The sequence below is a fragment of the Gymnoscopelus microlampas genome, assembly GCF_963454915.1.
Source record: "Gymnoscopelus microlampas genome assembly, chromosome: 13".
In the NCBI taxonomy this organism is placed as follows: Eukaryota; Metazoa; Chordata; class Actinopteri; order Myctophiformes; family Myctophidae; genus Gymnoscopelus; species Gymnoscopelus microlampas.
The window spans coordinates 30,721,206-30,743,201 of NC_139950.1; the positions used below are offsets into that span (position 1 = coordinate 30,721,206).

General features: G+C 40.1%; 1 protein-coding gene across 1 annotated transcript; it reads right to left on the reverse strand.

The window, feature by feature from the left end:
• Positions 1-271: 271 nt before the first annotated feature.
• On the reverse strand, positions 272-8,512 carry LOC311058201 (transmembrane protein 26-like). Its single transcript, XM_084075565.1, has 6 exons — positions 8,121-8,512; positions 6,116-6,212; positions 5,787-5,879; positions 4,204-4,412; positions 3,850-3,926; positions 272-1,889 (listed from the first exon to the last, which is right to left on the reverse strand). Exons 1-6 carry the CDS (start codon positions 8,306-8,308, stop codon positions 1,594-1,596), a joined length of 960 nt encoding a protein of 319 aa, XP_083931691.1. The 5' UTR covers positions 8,309-8,512; the 3' UTR covers positions 272-1,593.
• Positions 8,513-21,996: the final 13,484 nt, after the last annotated feature.

Here is a 21,996-nt window from a genome sequence, read left to right on the forward strand (position 1 = left end):
TGTCTCAGACTGATCACCTCAGTTGAATTACCTTGGGCAACAATTAATGTAATTGTTAACACCTCAATTGATCAATAAAGGTTTCTCTTATCTATAACATCATGTATACAGTATATAATGTATAGTCATACACACAGTCACACACAGAGACACACACCTATTTGGAATAAAAAAGATATATCTTTTTTTTTATTTTAAGAAATGAAACAAAAACTAATGATAGGCAGTTCTAAGTTTATCTAATTTACACAGTACAGTGATCTGTGTTGATTTTGCTTCTTTAAATAACACTCTGTTGAAGTTCACTTGGAACTGGACTGAAGATGTCTGATAGCGTAACGTATGCTCATCCTTTTAAAATACAACAGAATATTAATCCAGACATTCAAGAGGCACTATACAGTACATAGGCTAATATTTTGAATGTTACTGGGCTGGCTTTACCATTTTTTAATCTTCACCCATACAAAAATAACATATGAAGACTCTGTAGACTTCACTACAACAAAATCCAAATGTGTTTATTTAGTGTATTTTCTTTAATCCAAGAGGATATTTTGACAGTATTAACAACATCCTTCCTGTGTGGGTCGAGACGACTCGAGAGAGGAAAACTGAAATCCAATCTTTGCTACAGTCAACACCACCACAAGTGGGCCTTCTCATGTGTCCTCCCCTGTTCCTGCTAACTTTTCCCTTCATTTCCAAAACATCAAAACATCTTTTGAAATCATTTGAAGTGCTTAGAGCTATTGCATGAACCTGATATGAGGTGGTTGCTTGGCTAAAAGCAACTACTAATGTGGAACTGGTTTCACTGCTTTACCTATGTTGGCAACTAGCTCGATCATCATTCAGTGTCTGTACACGCCAGCCTGCCACAATATGTTTCAGTGTTTTCACTTGGACTTCCACACCTGTTTCCGGCTGTGCCCCTCTTGGGTCTTCCCCCTCAGTGTCCCTGTTTGACTGCCTGCCTTTCCTTTATTCTAACATCCATTCATAATTGAATAGAAATCCACCATATTCCATAAGCAGGATAAGAAGGCCTCATACATTATGCATTATGAAAAGCAGATTTTAGTGTTATGTATCGGCAATCGGCACACAGTTTCAAACTCAATAAATCTGAGTTGTTTTCACATCCTCGCTTAGGGCTATACGATATTGGAAGTACATTTTTGCAATAGTTTTGCGATACAAAAAAAAGAGTTACTTAATTTCAGAGTTAGGGAGAGTTAGAGGGGGAGAGGGAAATAATGGGAGATTTAGGAGGGAGAGAGGGAGCAAGATAGCCTATAGCACCTATACGCAATAAACCAGCCATGGTGGGTACTGGAACCTGAACACACTGATTGACATGTCGTAAAACAGCAGCCCTTAATTTAAGAAAATGTGCATTGGTCATTTGTAGTTTGTTCATAAACGTTTTGTCATACCAAGTAAACTACACTTAAGTGCTGTGCAAAGTTCCTACTCTGACAGTGGCATTTGGCCATCCCTTAAAACTTTGGATGTGCATGTCTAAAGCCCATTGAGGTATGGTAAAGCCCCCCTCCTCGGTACCACTTGACGTCCTCTTCTGTAACTTCTTTATGGAAGCGGAGTACCCTCATCAATGCCTCCTCTAGGGGCCCTGAAGTCCTGGCATATAACAGTCAATCTGTACAAATTCAAGATGACCACCAGGAAGTTCTTAATGGCAAAGAAGAGCAGCATCTGATGGAAGACGTTGAAGTAGGTCATGACGCAGAGTCGCACCACCAGGAAAGGACCATCCTGAATGAAGAGTGCCTCCACAACGGCCCAGATGTCAGTGCTGTGCTTGGTCAGTATGGAGTCCGTCTGAACGCCTCCCTCTCCCTCAACGTCTGACTCGGAGTTCACCACTGTAGATGTGGAAGAGAGAAGGAAGGCACTTTATATAGTGTATATGATATTCATTTTTGTGAATTGGAGGATTTCATTAGTGTTTTTGGCAAATTTTGCTTTATAATATAGTAATGTACAATGACAGGGAATTGAGGTCAGAGAGAAGGGAAACAGTCAGCATAATACTCCGGTCCTCGTGACTCACAAGGAGCATGTGGTCCATACAGTACATTAACTGGCTGAGCTGCCAGGCATCCCTTCATTGGTGTTTTTATCATGTTTCATGTCCCCAGGAAACCATGGCAACCACTCGAAACTGAAATTGTCATTTCATCAATCCACAAAGTGTCTATCTGGAAAATAAGGCTACCTTCCCTTACATGCAGACAAATGTATTAAGGAAATTACCTACACACAAATACACACACAACACACACACACACACACGTGCGCACTCATACAAGTATGCGTACTACACTGTAAATCCTCAGTGTTAATTTAATTTTGTCTCGAGAGACTAGGGGTGTGTTTACATGCCTGTGCGCTCATAGTTGCCTGTGGGCTGTCTGTGTGCGGTTTGTTGGTTTAATTGTAAAACTGGTGTTAAAATCTTGCCAGAACAATAGAGCCCATATGCTGGCCAGACATCTTGCACCAATTGCCTAGTTCCAGTCCAGCCTCTGTGACATGGGTCTGAGGTGTTATTTCACAGAAATATTAAATAACAAAGTTGTCAATAGTGGATTAGAAAAGTATGCAGGGAGTGGTTCCTTGGCCTGCTGGCAGCGTCCACAAAAAGTTTGCCGTTGATCAGTCCATTTGTTTGTGAGATTTGCTCTGGATTCACAGACAGATAGATAGACAGGGGCGAGAACATAATCCCTATCCACGGCCTTTGGCCTGATGGAGATCATTAAGAACAAAGTGGGTTAATTTGTAGAAGCATAAGCATTTTAGCTAAGTGCTCTAAATGCGTTCTGATTTTAATGGTCCATATCTAAGCGCTTATCATTAGACACTTAGGCACTATTTCTGCTTAAGGTTTATAATTCAAGCAATTGTCATTAATTTTTTCCTCTGGCAATTCGTTTCTGCTCCAAATCTAGCTGGGAAGCTGAAGCTGACGCTCCACAGGACGATTCTTTATTCGATTGATTTTTTATTTTTTTTGTCTTTTATTTGAGTGTTCTTTCTTTCTTTCTTTCTTTTATTTACTTTCCCATCACATCATCATCTTGCTCATCAACTTCTTCTTCCTCATTGTCTTCTTTTAAGTGCGTTTGTGAAACCAGAGCAAATGCGTACATTAAATCTTGTGAAACATCAAAACTTGTGACCTATTCTGTGTTCCCAACACTGCAGCAGCAGGGAGTCTCACATTCTTCTCTATCCTCCGTTATAATAGATTTCAGGAGGTCGTCTCTGTGTGCCCGTCCCCTGCCTGACAACAGCATTCCCCCAACAACCAAGCAGTGAGAATAGAGAGAGTCTGCAGGCCCTATAATCTCTTTACATAGCTGACAGATGAAACTCAACCACTGAACGATGTCTTAAAGACTGTGTCAGCGTTTTCAGTATGTCCTTATGTGCGCCCCTCCTGCATGTTGAGGGTGTGATAAATCGGCATTTTAAACCAAATATAAGAAAGAACCCTCTGCCTTCTTTGGTGAGGTCATTGTGGTTTTCTTTGAGGCTCAGGAAGTGAAAACAGATGAATACATTTGGATGAATAATTCAGCAAAGGTGGAGATAGAAAGGAAAGCGATATCAGCTAAGCTGTTTTCCATTGTTTACGCAGAAGACTGGAAGGGGTGTGCTGACTTTTCTAATGTTTTTCGCCAAGTTCTAAACATGTTTTAGCTTGTTTGGATTGTCCCAGATTGGGTAAAGTTACGTACAATAACACAAGGCTATAACTGCTTAAGTAACCTGGACTTAACAGCGTGCGGACACACACACACCCACACACACACTTACCGGCCAGCTGTAGAGGGAACTGTAACATGCTCCAGGTCCATACTGCTAAGATGATGTACACCAGCTGAGGACTGTCTCTAGAAACGAAACATATGGAAAGTACAGAAACATTGGGTTCTACGGTTTTCAATAAAATGTAATGGGTTGAGACTAATTTAAATGGAAGACATTGAGCTGATATTATGCCAGAACAGTTTCAAGGGTACTAGGCAACTGGGAAGATAGCTAAAGCATATAAAATGACCTAAAAACTGTGTGTGTGTGTGTGTGTGTGTGTGTGTGCGTGCGTGCATGTTTTGCAAAAGGGTACAAAATAAATCTTGGTGAAATGAAGTGGCATTAACAGCTACCCACTTGACATCTAATAGCGTCTCGCTGGTGAACTCCAGGATGTCCGCTGCCGTGCCAACAAAAATGAGGAGGAGTTGAGACAGCTGATCCCGCGTGACTCCTCCCCCGATGGGGAGGAGCCACTTCCCCACAATGAGAAGGATGAGCAGGATCTGATGGAGAATCAGGATCCAGTCATTGGCACAGACTGTCGATAACGCCTGGTCAATATTCTAGAGGAGGGACAAGGACAAGAAAGTGTCATTTGGGTTAAGACCTAAAATAAGGGCAAGGGTATTATATATTATCATAATGGCAAATGGTGCATTTATATAACGCCTTTCTACAAAACGCTTTACCATGTGTATTACAGTGCATTCACACATCGATGGCAAAGGAAACCATGCAAGGCGCCAACCTGCCCGTGGGGAGTGTCTTGCTCATGGACATTTCGACACAAAGCCAGGAGGGGCCAGGGATCAAACCGTGAACCTTCCGATTCCAAGACAACCGCTCTACCTCCTGAGTCCTGAGCATTGAGTTAAGAATAATAGAGCGGGCACTGGAAATCCCTGCCCATCCACTTGTATGGAGTTGCTCAACCAGAGCATATTCCCTTTTCACCCCAGGTTGGGAAATGTGACACGTTTTGCGTCATGGAGGTGACACGCTTTGCGTCACCTCTGTGCGCAACCCCGTGCGCAAGCTTGTGAGTCGAGCCCATTGGTCTGGCCCTAGCCGTAATAAGCTAAGGTACCTATGATTGGCCAGCATGTCCAATGCGCTTCATTGCTCCCTCTTGGTTCTGGGGGCTTGGTCCTGAGACATTACCAAATGGACCCGTTAGGTTCCATTTGTACACTCTCAGAGTTACAGAACCATAAGGGTCCATTTGGTTCCTATCCATCATTTAGCTGGGGAACCCCTGGAACCGCCTCAAGTACCCCTGGGGGTCCCCGTACCCCACTTTGAGAACCAATGATCTATAGGATCTGCAATCTACTGTAATAGTCATCCATAGGTGAGTGGGTAAAGAGGCCGTCTGGAAATCAGATGGACGCCGGTTTGACCCTTGGCTTTCCCAGTCTACGTGTCCCTGAGACACTTCCTCCTGTCTGCTGGTTGTCTAGTATTCTTTAGTTTCCCTCCCCGGGGAACAAGAGAATACTCCCTTTCCTTTCTCTATAGTAGATTGTTCTTGCCTTGACTGCATTTTCTAAATTTAGAATGTGAGATCATTTATAAAGGAAAAACAACCCTGTCTACAACACACAATAAAATCATCAGAGTATAAAAATGGACCCAGACTGACACGTAAGCATTCATTTACAGTGAGAAGTTGTCATGTAACTCATGTAACAGCATACATGTGTCATTGTGTTTTTGTCTTGTTCCCTCTATTTTTTTCTCCTCAACTTAGAAATGACCAGTTAAGTGGAAGAAAAAGGGGGAAGCGTTGTCTTTAAAACGTGAAGTGGGTAGTTTGGCTTTATGCATTGGTAGGCATTCTTCAAACAACTCATTAATGCATCTTGGCTGTCTTTCAATGTATAACTGTGTTCAGGAGTGGGAGGCATAGGCTGAAATTGTCTGTCTGTCCACCTTACCTTCAGGTAGTCGCTGTAGGTGTTGTTTTGTACCGTCCCATTACCCATAGTAATCACTCCTCGTACGCTCTCCCAAGAGTCCAGTTTCCTACACTGAAATGACAACATGGTGTCATCCAGTGAATGAACAAATGAATGATATGTAATTGTTACAAATAGTAGGTCTACTGTACATCTACCTACAGTAGTGGTAGACATTACCCGCCTCTACCCCACCAACACCCCATCAGCCCCTATCTCTCATATCTGTGTTAAGTGATTTGGAGCTATGAGAGAAATGTTTAGTAATACATTGACAGAGTGATGTTCTTCCATTTTTTGTGGGGTACCTGAGGGTCGCTGGTTTTATTTTCCTGGTGGTGGAGCTCCAGAATCCAGATGGAGGGAATGATACTTATTAGAAACAGGAGGATTGCTGGAGAAAACCTAGAAGACAATCAACTGGAAGACTTTAATAAATGGGAACTTCCAGAGGGAAATAAAACATGATACACAGAGGATGGTAAATAGTGCTGGAAATAAAACCTCAGGATTAATTTAGACCCCTACTGTAGGTGTCTCCCCATGCATCTCTCCATCTCTAAACAGAAAATATATTTTCAGATGGGTTGCCAATTTCATCCTACCAGGACAGGGTACATATTTATCACCTTCAATTTGATAGTGTTCCAAGTTCCAATTTTGTCAGCTCACTTCTTTGTGTCATCACATCCAATTGCACTTTTTTGTATCTGTATGCTGTATGAGTTATCTCCTGGCCTGAACATAAATTTTCTGTTTATTAAAGAGCTAGAGCAGGGGTGTCAAACTCATGTTTTGGGGGCCAAATGCAGCCCCCAACATGGTTTTCAGAAAAGTTAAAATATTGATTGATTGATTGATTGAACACTTTATTGGTCAAACATGTAAACAGCACAGAGGTACAGCTAAAAGGACAACACAAAAAAGTCCTGGGGACTTGTTTCCATTGTGGTCCTATGTATTCAATTCATCAGAAGGAGGTTAAGAGGTTAAAGAGTAAAGACAGGGCAATTCATTTTAAATGCTGTTAACTCAGAGCGCATATCTCCGCCAGGCTGGGTTGCCTAGCCAGGGACAAAGAAAAATGGAGAAATAGCCTCTGTATGGGGCGACTTTTTGCATCATGGCCCTATGGCCAGAAGTGCCTCTATAGAGCTTTGCTCCATAGAGGCCCCTCAACATGCAATTCCAATTTTGGATGATTGGATGTTGCGTTCATGCACATTTTTTTAGTAACAAATCGTTTAAGCCAATCACAGGCAAAAGTATGGAATATCAAAATCCTGACACTATTTCACAATCATTTGTATCTAATTTGGTGGGGAAAATAATGGTGTTTCTGCAACAAACAGTGAACCACAAACTCTGGAATATGAAAAAGCCTATTAAAGTTTCCCTAGCTTTAAGCTTACATTTTTGCTCATTTTCCATAAATAGCCTATATTTCTTTAAATAATCTGACAAACATATGTATTTCCTTTCTGCCACGTTTATTGACATACAAAATCTGATTTTTCATCAGTACTTTAATTATACCCCTCTCTTGCAATTACAGGCTTATTCAGTAAAACAAATTCATATAAAGTATTTAAGCAAAATAAAAAACATATAAAGTATTGAAACTGCTCTTAAGAAATTGTCAAAATGAGCTGTGACAATATCCTACATAAAAGCTTTAGTTTAAATGAATGCATGGAGGAAAGAGGGATCTGTTAGATGGGTTCCTATGATAAGAGAAAAGAGAACCACCCCATCCTCTATGCAGTAGCCTAGTAGGCTATAGGTTCAAATCAACAATGGGAGTGGGACAGGATACAGGCTACTATGGCTTTCTATGAAAGGGGGAGGGGGTGCAGTCAGGGTCCAGTTTAGTAGCGGGAGAGGGAGACTATATTTATATTTTAAAACCTTGTATTAAAATTATCCAGATTGTGAAACTAAAAGCACACACTTTTAGGTTTTCAAAATGTATGCCAGGCAGGAGGGAAAACAGTTAAAACGTGTAATGTTTCATGTCAAGGACCACCAAAAATGCATTTGGCTGCGGACCCCCATCTCAAAAATATTTTGTGCCAGGGATTTTTCAAAAATAGCAGATCTACAAGCTCATAGTGCGGCGAAGTGACAATTGTGTGCTTGTATATCTGCTATTTTTGAATGGCCAACGTATAAAATATGGTTAAAGAGCTTAATGATTGTGATGATGAGATGCTATATTAACTAATTTTGCTCGGGACCCCCTGGTAGCCCCCTCAAGGACCCCTGGTCCATGAACTAAGGCACACCTTTACATGCATAAAGAAATAATCTTACCATTTATAATCTTTTCCTTTACGTCTCTTCATTGTGATGATCATCTCACCAACAAGTGGCAGGAATAGGAACGTAAGGAACCAGTAAGTGCTGTCTTTCTTCACCCATGTCACTCTCCAGACCCCAATCAAAGAGATCAGGACAAAAAGTGCCCTTGTAATAACTGCACATACAAACTTAAGCACCATATTTGTCTTGCAGGTTGGTATTATTATTGAAGGCTCTGGTCCCGTTACTCCAGGTCCAGTAGTTTCAGATCCCAGTGACAATGAACTTTACGTTTTCGAACAAAGTCCCCAAAAGTTTTGACCCCGCCTCTTTAGGGACTGTACAATTGAATTGCTTGCTTACATACTGACTTGCACAATTCAGACCTCAATGCATCCCGTTGTTATGCCTCATAACCCAGGACGTCATTGTGAAACACACAACAGAGAGCCGTTTCTTTTATCCTCGCTCCACATTACTATTCGGGATATGAATCATGAATGACTGTCATCATATCACGATGCCGTCATTGAAAAGAGAGCCGTTTTCGTAATGTCCACAAGAGGGCAGCATGGCACTGGCTGTAATGCTGACTAATGTCAACGGTTATGTCGATAAGCCTATCAGATCATGCAGCAGGGCCAGTGGTGTAAAGCAGGGGTTTTCAACAGGTGGTCCGTGGACCACTGGTGGTCCGTGCATTTAGTAATAGTTAGTTGTGAAAGTGAATATTTTCTTCCATGGAACAGTGCAATAACGATCTGTTGATGATGCGTCAATGTTGTCAGTTACTGGGAAGTCGGAGGTCAAGAAACTACAGAAAATCTCAAGAAAGAGAAGTATATGGGATACGTCATTATATTATGAGCCGTTATTGCATTATGAGTTGCTACATGTCTGATTGAGTCATCATTATTAGGAAAAGTGCCCATATAATCACATGTGTCTGCTCACCCATACATAATTACAAAACATGAGTTTAGTGGAAGGTTGGATAAAGTAAGAGAATGTTATAAGGGTAGCTGTGGGGTAGGAATAGATCAGTGGTTCTCAACCATTTTTTTTGTTGCTCTGGACCACTCACATATTTCAGTTGAATAATGCCTGGGCTTGATATAGTTTGTTGCACATAGTATTGTGCAACGAATTAAATCAAGCCCTTAACAGTCATTATTTAATTGCAAGCTTTTTCTCCCACACCACGCCTATTAATTCAATATATTAATATTTTCTTATATTTGATGGACATATTAAATATTATTTTAATACATTTTACAAATGTAAGGATAGTTTTTTAAATATTGAACTTTAAGCACCCAATGCATTTCCAATGGGTTTTGCTAGTGGGTACTATACTATACAATGCACAGTACAATATTGTGGTACTTTTACTCTACTTTCCATTTTTGTTACTTCTTTCTACTCCACTACAATTACAGCATTTGACAGCTTTAGTTACTTACAGATTGTATTACAGAAAACATACATTAACCACTTAAGTCCATACTTTGACTATTCGTGAAAAGCAGATCCACAATGTGTTATGAGCTTGTAGATTGGAAAAGTTTAGTACTTTTACTTTGGTATTCAAAGTAGCCAATAGTTTTGTACATTTCAAGCTCCAAAACTCCAACCCCAAGTACTATAAGCAAATTATGTACAGTACTTTCAGTATAAATATTAGGTACTTTAACTTAAACTTTCCATTTTTGTTACTCCAACTCCACTACATATCAGATGCAAATTATTGTCTTTTTTACTCCATTAGAATTACAGCATTTGACAGCTTTAGTTACTTGTTCATTTGCACATTAAGCCACTTAGGTCCTATGGCATACTTTGTCTATTTTACTATTTTACTTTGACAGACAGACAGTGCAGGATGGAGGAAACAGCAGTAAAGGTCAGTCAGACCTAGGAAAAGAGACAGACCTTTCCTGTCTTTGTTCCAAATCATCTATCACCATCCTGCAGTTTGCATAATGTGAAATCACAACAAAAATATCAGTGAATGGAGGGGGAATGGAACTATACTTGAGTGTACTGTAAGCTCCAGTGTCACTCACAGACTTTTTTTTAGCAAAACTAAACAATAAAAGCTTGGAGATCGAGGCTACTACACAGACAGACTGTGTATTGTGTACTACATTATGCATAGCATAGGCATAAGGCATAACTTGTGTGTTTTCAGATACATACTGTTGCATCTGTCAGATGTGTCCCTGGTTGTTGTCCTGTTTCCTGGAATCTAAATCACTTGCAGTCTGACCTTGAAATGAACCTCAAACCAAGTTTAGCACCAAGCAACTAGAATGCAGTAGTTTTTTTCTCCAGACTGACAGGAGAGAAAGAATGAAATAAAAACAAACAAACAAACAAACAAAGAGGTTGTATCTGCTAAAGAACCCATGGTTTAAAAAAGTTATTCCATGTAGGAGTGCTGGTCAGGAATAGATTGTAGTGGTGTGTTGTAGTCTATTGAAAAAGATCAGGGATCGTGGTCAGTGGTGATTCAGTGTCTTATTATAAGATTTCCCAAGCCCTATGTTTATTGTTTATGATTATTGTTTCTGCTTTTCCTCTAAGATAGTTGTGTCCCTTAGATTTCCCTATTGATGTGTGCTGAGTGGACAGTAGTTGATTGCTCGTTTCGTTGCACCGTCTGTTAATTTGATTACTGATTCCTTGCACCTGTATTAGTTTGTCAGAGTGTCATTCTTCTTGTGCAGAGAACAGCAACTTAAGCTGCAGCAACAAACCATTACTTTTTCCAGTGTGTGCGTCCATTAGAAGTAAGTAGTGTTGTTTGTTATCTTCTTTTTATATATCGTTGCTGTCGGGCAAAAACCAGCTAACTCAATTTTTCCGCTTTTGCATTCTATTCCATAAATCAGTGCTATTGAACACCCTTTACCTCTGTGTGTTGATAAAAAAATATTGAACCAATGAAAAGTATTAAAAAGCGCTTCTGACAAAACCAGCTAACTCCATTGGATCCACAAACTTTCTGCTAAACCAGCCACGTCCACCAATGGGCAGTGGAGTTCTGCTGACTTCAGGCCCCACCCCCTTTTGACCTCTAACCTCATCGTGAGCTTGGAGGTCCATTCAGCTGTTCTTATCAATGATGAACAAAACCTCCTAACTCCACTTTTTGTTTTGTTTTTGTCATTTCCTAAAAATGTAACATTTTGGAGTTAGCTGGTTTCTGCCCGGCAGCAGAGATATGTAAGTTGTGAGTTCTGTTATTTGTTTCTGAGCTTCAGATATGTTTAGTAAGAATTGGTTTGATGTATAAGTGAGTTTATATTTGATGTTACTGTGATGTTTGATGTTACTGTGATACATATGGTTAACTTGTTTTTCGTTCTGTATTCTTTGATGTATAGAAAACCACACACACAAAAACAACTGTAACCTTTAACCCCATGCACAGTGCGTGTATAAACATACCCAAAGAAAAGCAGTGCATTTTTATTGATGCCCCACGGTGATCACACCTACACCGAACTTAAGTTCAATTTAACACAGTGATTGCTGTCATGCCAATAAAGCCTTAGTTTAGTGAACTGAAGCTTTTTGCTGCATCAGGTAGGAATCAGATGACAGACGTCTGTCGTCTGTTCCATTTTTTAAATAATAGTATTGTCTGAGTCAGGTTAGATATACAGTGCCTTGCAAAAGTATTCACCCCCCTTGGCTGTTTACCTATTTTGTTACATTACAACCTGTAATTTAAATGTTTTTTTAATCAGAATTTTATTTGATGAATCTGCACGAAATAGTCTTAGTTTTGAATGAAATGAGAAATATATATATATAAAAAAAGGATTTAAAAAAAATAAAGAACTGATAATTGGCATGTGCATATGTATTCACCCCCTTTGTTATGAAGCCCCTAACAAGTTCTGGTGCAACCAATTACCTTCAGAAGTCACATAATTAGTGAAATGAGTCAGGGTTGGGTTATAAAAAAAAAATCCAAATATTTGATGATCCCCAGGAGCACCATCAAAAGAAAGCCATTACTGGCACGTTTTGAGTTTGCAAAAAGGCATGTCGGAGGCTCCCAAAATGTATGGAGGAAGGTGCTCTGGTCAGATGAGACTAAAATTGAACTTTTTGGCCATCATGGAAAACGCTATGTCTGGCGCACACCCAACACATCCCATCACCCCAAGAACACCATGCCCACAGTGAAACATGGTGGCCAAAAAGTTCAATTTTAGTCTCATCTGACCAGAGCACCTTCCTCTCTGATTAATGCCCTCCTTGCCCGGTCCGTGAGTTTTGGTGGGCGGCCCTCTCTTGGCAGGTTTGAGATACATCAAAGATTTGGATATTTTTTTTATAACCCAACCCTGACTCATTTCACTAATTATATGACTTCTGAAGGTAATTGGTTGCACCAGAACTTTTTAGGGGCTTCATAACAAAGGGGGTGAATACATATGCACATGCCAATTATCAGTTCTTTATTTTAAAAAAATCTTTTTTTATATATATATTTCTCATTTCATTTCAAAACTAAGACTATTTCGTGCAGATTCATGAAATAAAATTCTGATTAAAAAAACATTTAAATTACAGGTTGTAATGTAACAAAATAGGTAAACAGCCAAGGGGGATGAATACTTTTGCAAGGCACTGTAGCTAGCCCTGAAACATGAATGTCATATATTATATTATATGACAGTCATGACGAAACTTCAACCTGGTGTTTGCACTTTCTCCTTTTTTGGCCCGTACATTTACATAAACGTTCAGATTTCAAATAAGTGCTTCATGGCCATGGATGTTACGATTCTGTACGGGCCCTCAGAAGTACACGTATCTTCCGTATTGTTCAATAAAAAGCATTTTAATCCGATTGGTGGTCATTTGCTCATAGTTATAATGTATCAGATTGCAATACACCTCCCAACCGATAGGGTTGCGTGGTCGAAGAAACTGAGAAATTGGCCACCGATCGGATTAAAGGTACGTAGGTACTTTATTCATTCCCAAGGGGAAATTGAGGTGTTACAGCAGCTCTCATAGAGACATCAATAAAAACATCATAATAAAAAACTATAAAAAATAATAAATGCTTTTTATTGAACAATACGGAAGATACGTACTTCTGAGGGCCCGTACAGAATTGTAACATCAGTGGCCATGGGGTAAGCACTTTATATTTGAGATCTGTTTATGTAGATGTACGGGCCCAAAAGGGGGAGTGTGCCAACACCAGGTTGAAGTTTCGCCATGACGGTTGTGACAGACGACCGTCGTGTGATCCATGGCTAGGATATAGCAAGCATTGCCACTGCAATAAGGAGGGTAGGCTAAGTCTAGTCTGTTGTGGAGCACATACAATTGTATACTGCGTTGTACGTCGGTGTCACTTGCTTAACACCAGCAGGGCCGGATCCTGAGTCTAGACTATGGGTCCCTGGGCCTGCAGACCACCTCAGGCCCCCCCAAACACATTGGTGCCACTGTCAGAGCCAACCTACTCACTCACACGCACATCGAATGTGCACACAATCTACACAACTGTAGGAGATAACTGCTCTTAAATGACACTGATCATTTAAAACGTGATTAGCTTAACCTAAATATAAAAACTAATAAATTCAGCCTCTGGAACAGTGGGTATAAATCTGCCCAATTTTATAGAGGGCTCCCAGACATTTGGGCCTTTTGGATCCAGCTTTGAAAACCATTCATTTTCTGTGAGCTACACTTTAGTGTATAGTTTGGGCTCTGAATGATTATCTATCACGTAAGATATATGTTGAACTGAGGATGTTGCTATTTGTTTGCTGTAGCCTAGTGCTTATCAGTGGTTCGGGATCAGCGGCCACCCACCACACATTTCTCATAATAACTGACCAGGCAGTTAACTCCATATCCATAAATCCATGTTCTAGTCAGCTGCATAGTTACCAGCATTGGCCAGAAGGTGGCAGTCCACTCCATGCCGTCTAGGAACATAACTCAAAAGCACATTACACAAGGTGAGTAGGCTGATAAATGTCACCCAGCAGTCAACCTGACACTGGTGCTACTGCCAAAAAGCAAAGAATAATGGGGAAAGGAAAGAGGAGGAGTAAAGAAGACTGTGAGGTCTGTTAAGAATTAGCAGCTTCATCACATCACTGTGATGCCAAGTTATTTCTTTGAGGGACAAATGTTTTGTTTCAACATTAATACCAATTCCCGCCACTTGATAAACATAACTCAACTTTTCCAAAGAACCACTTTTCGATGAATGCCCTTTTAAGGAGTTGCGCTGAATCCATCTGTCCTTTGTCTATTCACTTCATCATGACAGATGAGATGACCTGCGATGGAAAGCCATGTAAAAGACAACATGAGAGGTTTCTTTCCAAGAATATTAACTTTCTTTAAACAGTATCCTACACGCGAAGCAGGTGGGTAAGCACTCAAATATGCCTGGTCTTCATTCTCTCGCTCTGTTTCAAAACACAGTATATGTTTCAACTTTAGGGCCTGCAGAGTCACACATGTCACACATTTGCATGGGAGAAATTGGAATTAAATGGGTAACACATGACTCACCCTGTCTCAGCCCAACAGCTGCACAGAGCCCGGCACTTATTGGACAAATATGATTCGCCTCAGAGCAGAGAAGGCCTTCAAAGCTTTTTTTTTTCCCTATGTGGAATTTTTGACGTAAGCCGAAAAATAAAAGAGATATTGAAAGGGATTTAAGTGTGAAACATATTGGGTTGCCTTTAACCCATAATATGGGTGTTCATTTTCCTTTCACTCGGGTGGATGTGTCTGAACTTAACTTGACAACTGTTATGAATTCTGCATTAGAAAATCAAAACAAAAGGCTATTATGCAGCTTGGGGCTGGGCTCCGCTCGCTACTTGGCTCACATTCATAGTACAGTAAACAGCCCACAGATGTTTTATATTGATATTAACGACCTAAATTTGCCCCGTGTAGAAGGAAAGGCCAAGCATAGCGCAGGGATTATGTTCTCAGCCATGTATCACACACGGCACAGACAGCAATCTCATTTAGCTTCAGTGAAGTTTACAATGAGTGTTTTTTGCATAGGTCATTAGCCGTCTCAACATACCCGTTACCATAGCAACTTCAAGGGATTCCGAAATTGCCATAGCCTATAAGATGAGATATATTATAAATGCTAGGAATACTGTGTGTGTGTGTGTGTGTGTGTGTGTGTGTGTGTGTGTGTGTGTGTGTGTGTGTGTGTGTGTGTGTGTGTGTGTGTGTGTGTGTGTGTGTGTGTGTGTGTGTGTGCGCACATGAAGTGTGTATATATATATATATATTACTGTATATTCACTTACATATAGTGCTGTGCTCTGGAGAAAATGATGTAGCTACAGTACTTTCATCTTCTCTGCTACATATTTCAAAACGTTTCCTTTGTCTCCATTCCCAATGAATTGGCCCATTGGCCATTCATGTCCCAATTTAGAGAAAGTCCAAATCTAGGGATTGGAATATGAATGGGATTCACATGGATTAAACAGATTCAAATGTACACAGACATACAGAATACAACCTAATGCTTCAGTGGTTTTAATGTGACCCATCTAAAATTCTGTGATAATACTTATAGTATACAAATTGTGCCTATAAATGCAGGATCCTCACCAGATGGAGGATAACATGGATTGGTGGATAATCTGATAATCGTTGATCGCTGACATTTATGACTCATAACAATTCAGGGACTGAATGGAAAATTCAGTGATAATGTATTATACAGGTGCAGAGTGGTGAGATCACTGTCCTTTGTGGCTTCATAGTTGATTATAGTTTGACCACTGGGTGCCATATAGCCTCAGTGATGTTTTGAAATGCATTTGGACAAATTTTAAAATGGCCAGCACAGATTGTGTGATGTATTCCTCAGATGTAGAGATGCTTTGACCTCTTTCCTTCAAAAAGGCTTTTTTAGATTCACCGGTGTTCACTTTCCTGTCTGCAGTGAAAACATCCCTAACCCACAGGCAGCTGTAACTCAATCTAACAAAATGCCTTTTCAATCACCCTCATCGTTTATAGTTATACCCCACTGGTCTGGACATTTGCATAAATACATTATTCATGCTTCTAATCCTGGTTTCAGATGGAAAGATAGAGTATGTGACTGTGCACGTACATTAAGTGTGTGTGTGTGTGTGTGTGTGTGTGTGTGTGTGTGTGTGTGTGTGTGTGTGTGTGTGTGTGTGTGTGTGTGTGTGTGTGTGTGTGTGTGTGTGTGTGTGTGTGTGTGTGTGTGTGTGTGTGTGTGTGTGTGTGTGTGTGTGTGTGTGTGTGTGTGCGTGTGTGTGTGTCCTGAACTCCTGATGTGTATGCAGATGGCAAGTGGGAATGAAGCAGCCCATTTTGTTTGTAGTTTGCACATTTCTGATTCAGCTGAGCACGCTCTGTCATTGAAGCAATTTACATTTGCCAGCCATAATAACCTTAAACCCATAGTAATGTTAACACTTGTATACACTCAAACTCACGTTGCTGTGCCACATGATTACATTTGCGTGATGCTTAATAAAATGACTCACTTGACATTATCTGACAATTCAGCTGTAATAGTGGCCCATGCAGATGTGAAATTGTGTTTCGCAGGCAATTAGCTCATTGTTATGGCAGCCATTCAGACTAGGCCAACCAATGTTTGCCTTGTGAATTATGATGACTAGTGCACATATAGATATATGATATTAGGCATGCACAATGACCACAGCCACTAATGGATAAAATAATGGCTCTCTTGGCGAATGAGTGCACTTGGTTGTTGAATATTGTAATTGAAAAGGTGGAAACTGATGATTAAACATGAGGTATGAAGTGAAATTAGGAAAAATAGCTTGCATGAATTTAGATAAGAGCAGAAAGGAGAAAATTTGTCTTGTTATTGTTTCAAGACGTTGTATTGTAACAGTTACAATGAGAACTTAGTAAAGCAAAGCAGCATATTGTACAGCATCTACTTCCGTTTGTGAAATACACACAAGACATCACAGAGTGACGTACTGTATTGTCTGCCAGTGATAGGATTTTACTCCACTGTTAAGAGTTAACAGATCTGATCAAACAGGAAACAACTTCTAATATCAATGGAAACAATCTTATCAAACTCCCTTTGACTATGTCTGACCCAAGTAATTAAAAGTGTCATTTTTAATAAAGTAATTGGATTTTTCTTTATCTGTTTATGCACTGTCTGCTGTAGGTGGACTCCAGTGTCACTGAATGGGGGAAATGTAAGACCATGTTATAATGAGGTGGAGAAGCTAAACATAGCCCAGTAACATTACTCAGATCTCGTTACCTTTCCTAAAGTCATCTTGCAGAGCAAGCTTTTGTCATGTGATTATGGCAACAAAGACACAGGTGTAAAGTTACTATTGAAACGTGCGCCCGGGAACAAATTTACCTGATGGATTTTTAATGGGCCACGGCTTTCCATTGTTGATAGATGGATCTCCACTGTGTAATATAGGAGTGGCAAGAGATAGTGAGATAGTGTAGCTATGTTGACCTAATTTCCCTGAGGCTTTCTTCTTCAAGTGTTTTGTAGATGCACTATAATGGTGCTTGGTAACCGAATCGCTCGCCCCAAAACACACTCGCCCCCATTTATTACGTGAAACTCACGGCCCCAGCGGCGGACCACTCGCCCTGTTTGGCGCAGATCGCTTGCCCTCAGCGGGGGACCACTCGCCCCACTTGCCGTGGAACGCTCGCCCCCAGTGAGGCCTGCTTAGTGAGAACAGACTACAGCCCCTAATATTAAGTTGGGAAGTAGTCAGGCAAAAATCTGTTACAACGACAGAGGCGCGCCATCTGGAAAGGACTTGACCCCATGAGAGGCACCGCTGGCGAGCTATTAGGCGAGCAAGTCGCAGTGCCGAAAGTGGCGAAGTCAGCTTCAGCCGACTCTGCGCCATTCAAGTTACGTCCCGATCGTGTTATGATGACTTGATTTATAGACAACATAGGGGATAAGTTCCGCAAAATTTCTTCAAAAAGTTGAACTCCGTCTGTGATTGGTGATCACGTGGCAGAAGTGCATCCTTCCGTAGAATTATTTTTTATGCCCACCGCGGAACAAAATATTTGTGTGTGTGTCACACGGCTGGTATTTTCGGTGAATGAGTTTCTTTTGAAACTGTTAATAAAACTGTAAATATTCACAATAAATCAATGTGTAGCCTATTGAGAAATGTGTATGGAAACACAACAATATCTGATCCATGCGCACTATAAAGGTGAACAGAAAACACAGGTGAAGATGTGATGTGAATCAATGTATAGTAGGCACCTCCTCTGGAGATACCTCAGTCAGATGGATGGATGAGGGACAGACATGGTAGAGGGAGGGAGGGATCTAATAATTTGGCTTTAAATGCGTCTACTGAAAAGGAAAGAAAATCGGTTGAATTTGCATCATGTCTATAATATGCATGCAAGCAATAGATCGTTTGACATCTTTTTTCTTTCTTTTTTTATGTGTTGACAAATGTTGGGCACATAAATATTTTATTTGAGGTTTGGCACTTTGTAATTGATTTTGCATTCTGATGACATACGCAAGCTTTGGTCCCATGTAAGTCTGCCTCCGAGCAGACGTGAGAAAGAGCGGACGTCTGTCAAAATTCACGGACAAAATATCTGACTCGTAATGTGGGCATTTTCATAAATGCTGATAAGTACAAAATATGGGTGTAAACAAGCTTAGTGAATGAGGCCCATGTGTGCAAAGTTTGTATTTTGGCCTGAGGGTTGTGCTAGACTAAAGGTCATGAGGTCACTCAAGTGGTTAGGGTTCATCCTCTGGGAAGCATGAATGCACTCAGCAAGTTTCATGGCAAGCCATGTATTAGTTAATAGATATTCAAATGAATACAGCTCATCCTTATCTTCGTGTATAGTCCCTTCTTGTGACCCATCCCTTATAGGACCATTAGACAACATTTCATTTCATATGAATTTTTTGTATGTATGTATAAGCCTAGTTAAGTCAATTAGTCGGATGGACAAGTTAGGCACTTTACAGTCAGACACAGTTTTCCTGAATGGTTAAAGTTGTAGTCGAGATGCAGGTAGTTGAGATTCTTTCTGTGGATAAGCAGATTCAGCATGTTGTAGCCCTGTCGGCACACCTGCAGACCCACTTCCACCCAGTCCAGCTTTGTGGACTGGAAGAACTTGGTGGCCTTGAAGGAACGGAAAAGGTACCGTTTCTTCTGTGCTTTGGGTGGTCTGTGTTTAAGGGCATTGAGCACGTAGTACTTGAGCACAGACGGACGGACGGACAAACGGAAGGCAGTTGGCAAAATCTGCGATATACTGTACAGTAGGTACACAATATATACAGTTCAAATACACCCTTTCTGCTTTTTGCCAGTCCTAAAATGTAAAACATAAAGCACCCACATTAAGTGCGGGGGTAAAGCCTAGCCACATATCTTATCCCTCACATAATATAGGTGTCAAATGAGAAAACATCATATATCATAAATTATCCCATAATTAAGCTAATTTAGTTAAAGATTACCCTAACCCATAGTAAATGGATATTAGTACTCAAGTCAGACATTTTTCCAAATTCACTGCTCAGCTTATTTCTATCAGCAAAGTAAGGTGCCCTGATAAACTTGCTGACAGTGTACTGATTGCATAAAGCACAAATTGCTAGAGTAAAATACTGGCTTCAAGCAATCAAAGCCCATATTAGAGGCTGCTAGACTCGCTGCTGCTTTCATATTTTCTAGAGGGGATTTGAAGATTTTTATGAATACATTTTAAAGTTACAGGGACAGTGCACGTGAATAAACATTTTGTGTAAACGTGCTCATCTTGGGCAAATTTTCAACTGTGGTCCCATGGGCTGGGGCAATGACCGCTACAAAAGACCAATAAAAAACAATACTGTAGCTACAAACACGCTTAAGAACACGAGGACAAGAATACATACAATATGTTCTTCACACACTCGATTGTCTTTTAACCATTATTTGAAATACATTTTAACCACATGAACCCCAGCGTGCCTATTCTGGGGAGGACATTTTGCAAAAATAACAGATAGTTATTGTCTGGAAATAGGAGTGGACAAAGTATAGAGCCCTGGGGTACCCCGGTCAACTAAGTATACAGTACATGGTTGATGTGTCAGTCTTCCTCATATTATACAATCAGTTGTTGCTTTTATAAAAGCAATATTTTATATATTTATAAAATATATAATGCATAATACTAACCACAGTCCCTTTAACCACTTAAAGGAGTAGTTCACCCAAAACACTACTTATTTTCTATCAATTACACACCCCTTGAAGCCTTGAATTCATGGAGATTTCTTTGTTTTTGTCGCATTACTAAGCCAATAATTTGATGACCTGCGGAGTCTCCTACTGAGTCTCCTATTGACCGATGACCCGGTCATCAAATTATTGGCTCAGGAATGCGCCAAAAACTAAAAAACCTCCATGAATTCAAGGCTTCATGGGGTGCGTAATTGATAGAAAATAAGTATTTTTTTTTGGGATGAACTACTCCTTTAACCACATGAACTATAGAATCCCTATTTTGGGCATGTCGTAATAAGCTAACATTTGGTGAAAATAGCCGATCTACAAGCTCACACACACTTGTGAGCATGTAGGGTAAAGCCCTATACCATACATATTTTGTCGTACAAATAGCGTAAATAGCTTTTTTTTAAATACATTTTAGAATGTTTGGGGAATCTTTTGCCTATAGCCAAGTGGCATTCCCAAAATGTAGGGATTCCTGGTTGAAAGTGGTTAATGGCTTGAGTTCCATCCATATGTGCACGCACGCACGCACGCACGCACGCACGCACGCACACACACACACACACACACACACACACACACACACACACACACACACACACACACACACACACACACACACACACAGTAGCCTACATGTAAATATATACTTATTTATACAGTGTATATACATGTTATACATAGAGACATACATCATTTTATAATGTGTGTGTGTCACATCTTATCTTACATTATTTCATAGAAATTAGTGTTAATACTAAACACCAACACGTTATCTCACCATCATGTTCTCATTATGAATGAATAAAGATTTGTCAGTGTGACTCAATTCATATCAAGCAGTGTATTTGCATCAAAATGTTACTATCTACTTGGCTCTTCTCTTTCTATTGACACGCAAGCACTTCCAATTACCAGATAAGAGTTTGAGTAGTGCCATTGATTGACTAGGGACTTCATTATGCTGGCTGCCATTAACAATGCAGCCTCAATGATTCAGTCATTGAAATGGCTTAGAGAGAGAAACGCGTTTTCTGCTATATGGGGTTCAGTCAAATATACAAGAAACCTACACTTCCACAGCCCACACCTCCAAAGTGTTTCTTATTCAGTGTCCACTTTAGGAGAAATGTTGCTACTATTTAGAAATTTAGAAAGCCCAAAATATGCACATGGCCTGCTGCATACAATGCATGCATGCATGTATGTATGTATGTATGTATGCATGTATGCATGTATGCATGTATGCATGTATGCATGTATGCAAGTATGCATGTATGCATGTATGTATGTATGTATATGTATATATATATGTATTTATTTTGTATTGTTATTTAAAATTATTTTCTATCTATTCTATTCATATTACATGTAGGACTTAAGGATTGAAAAGTCTCCACTTTAGAGAACACTGAGTCTCCATCACCCTGTGTTTTCCACATAAAAGATAGCATCATTCGTAGCAGCAACAACACGAGCAGCAAAATGTGTCAGTTAATCACTTGACTGGATGAAAATCACTGCGCCTGCAATCTCGACCCAATTATATCCATCAGAGAAGGCCTATT

What these genes read in the sequence shown, in the direction of transcription:
- LOC311058201 (XM_084075565.1), bottom strand. Translation starts at nt 8,308, where the DNA reads ATGGTGCTTAAGTTTGTATGTGCAGTTATTACAAGGGCACTTTTTGTC. An exon ending in AAAGGAAAAGATTATAAATG is followed by an intron (nt 6,213 to 8,120) that starts GTAAGATTATTT and finishes ATTGTCTTCTAG; the next exon opens with GTTTTCTCCAGCAATCCTCC. An exon ending in ATAAAACCAGCGACCCTCAG is followed by an intron (nt 5,880 to 6,115) that starts GTACCCCACAAA and finishes TTGTCATTTCAG; the next exon opens with TGTAGGAAACTGGACTCTTG.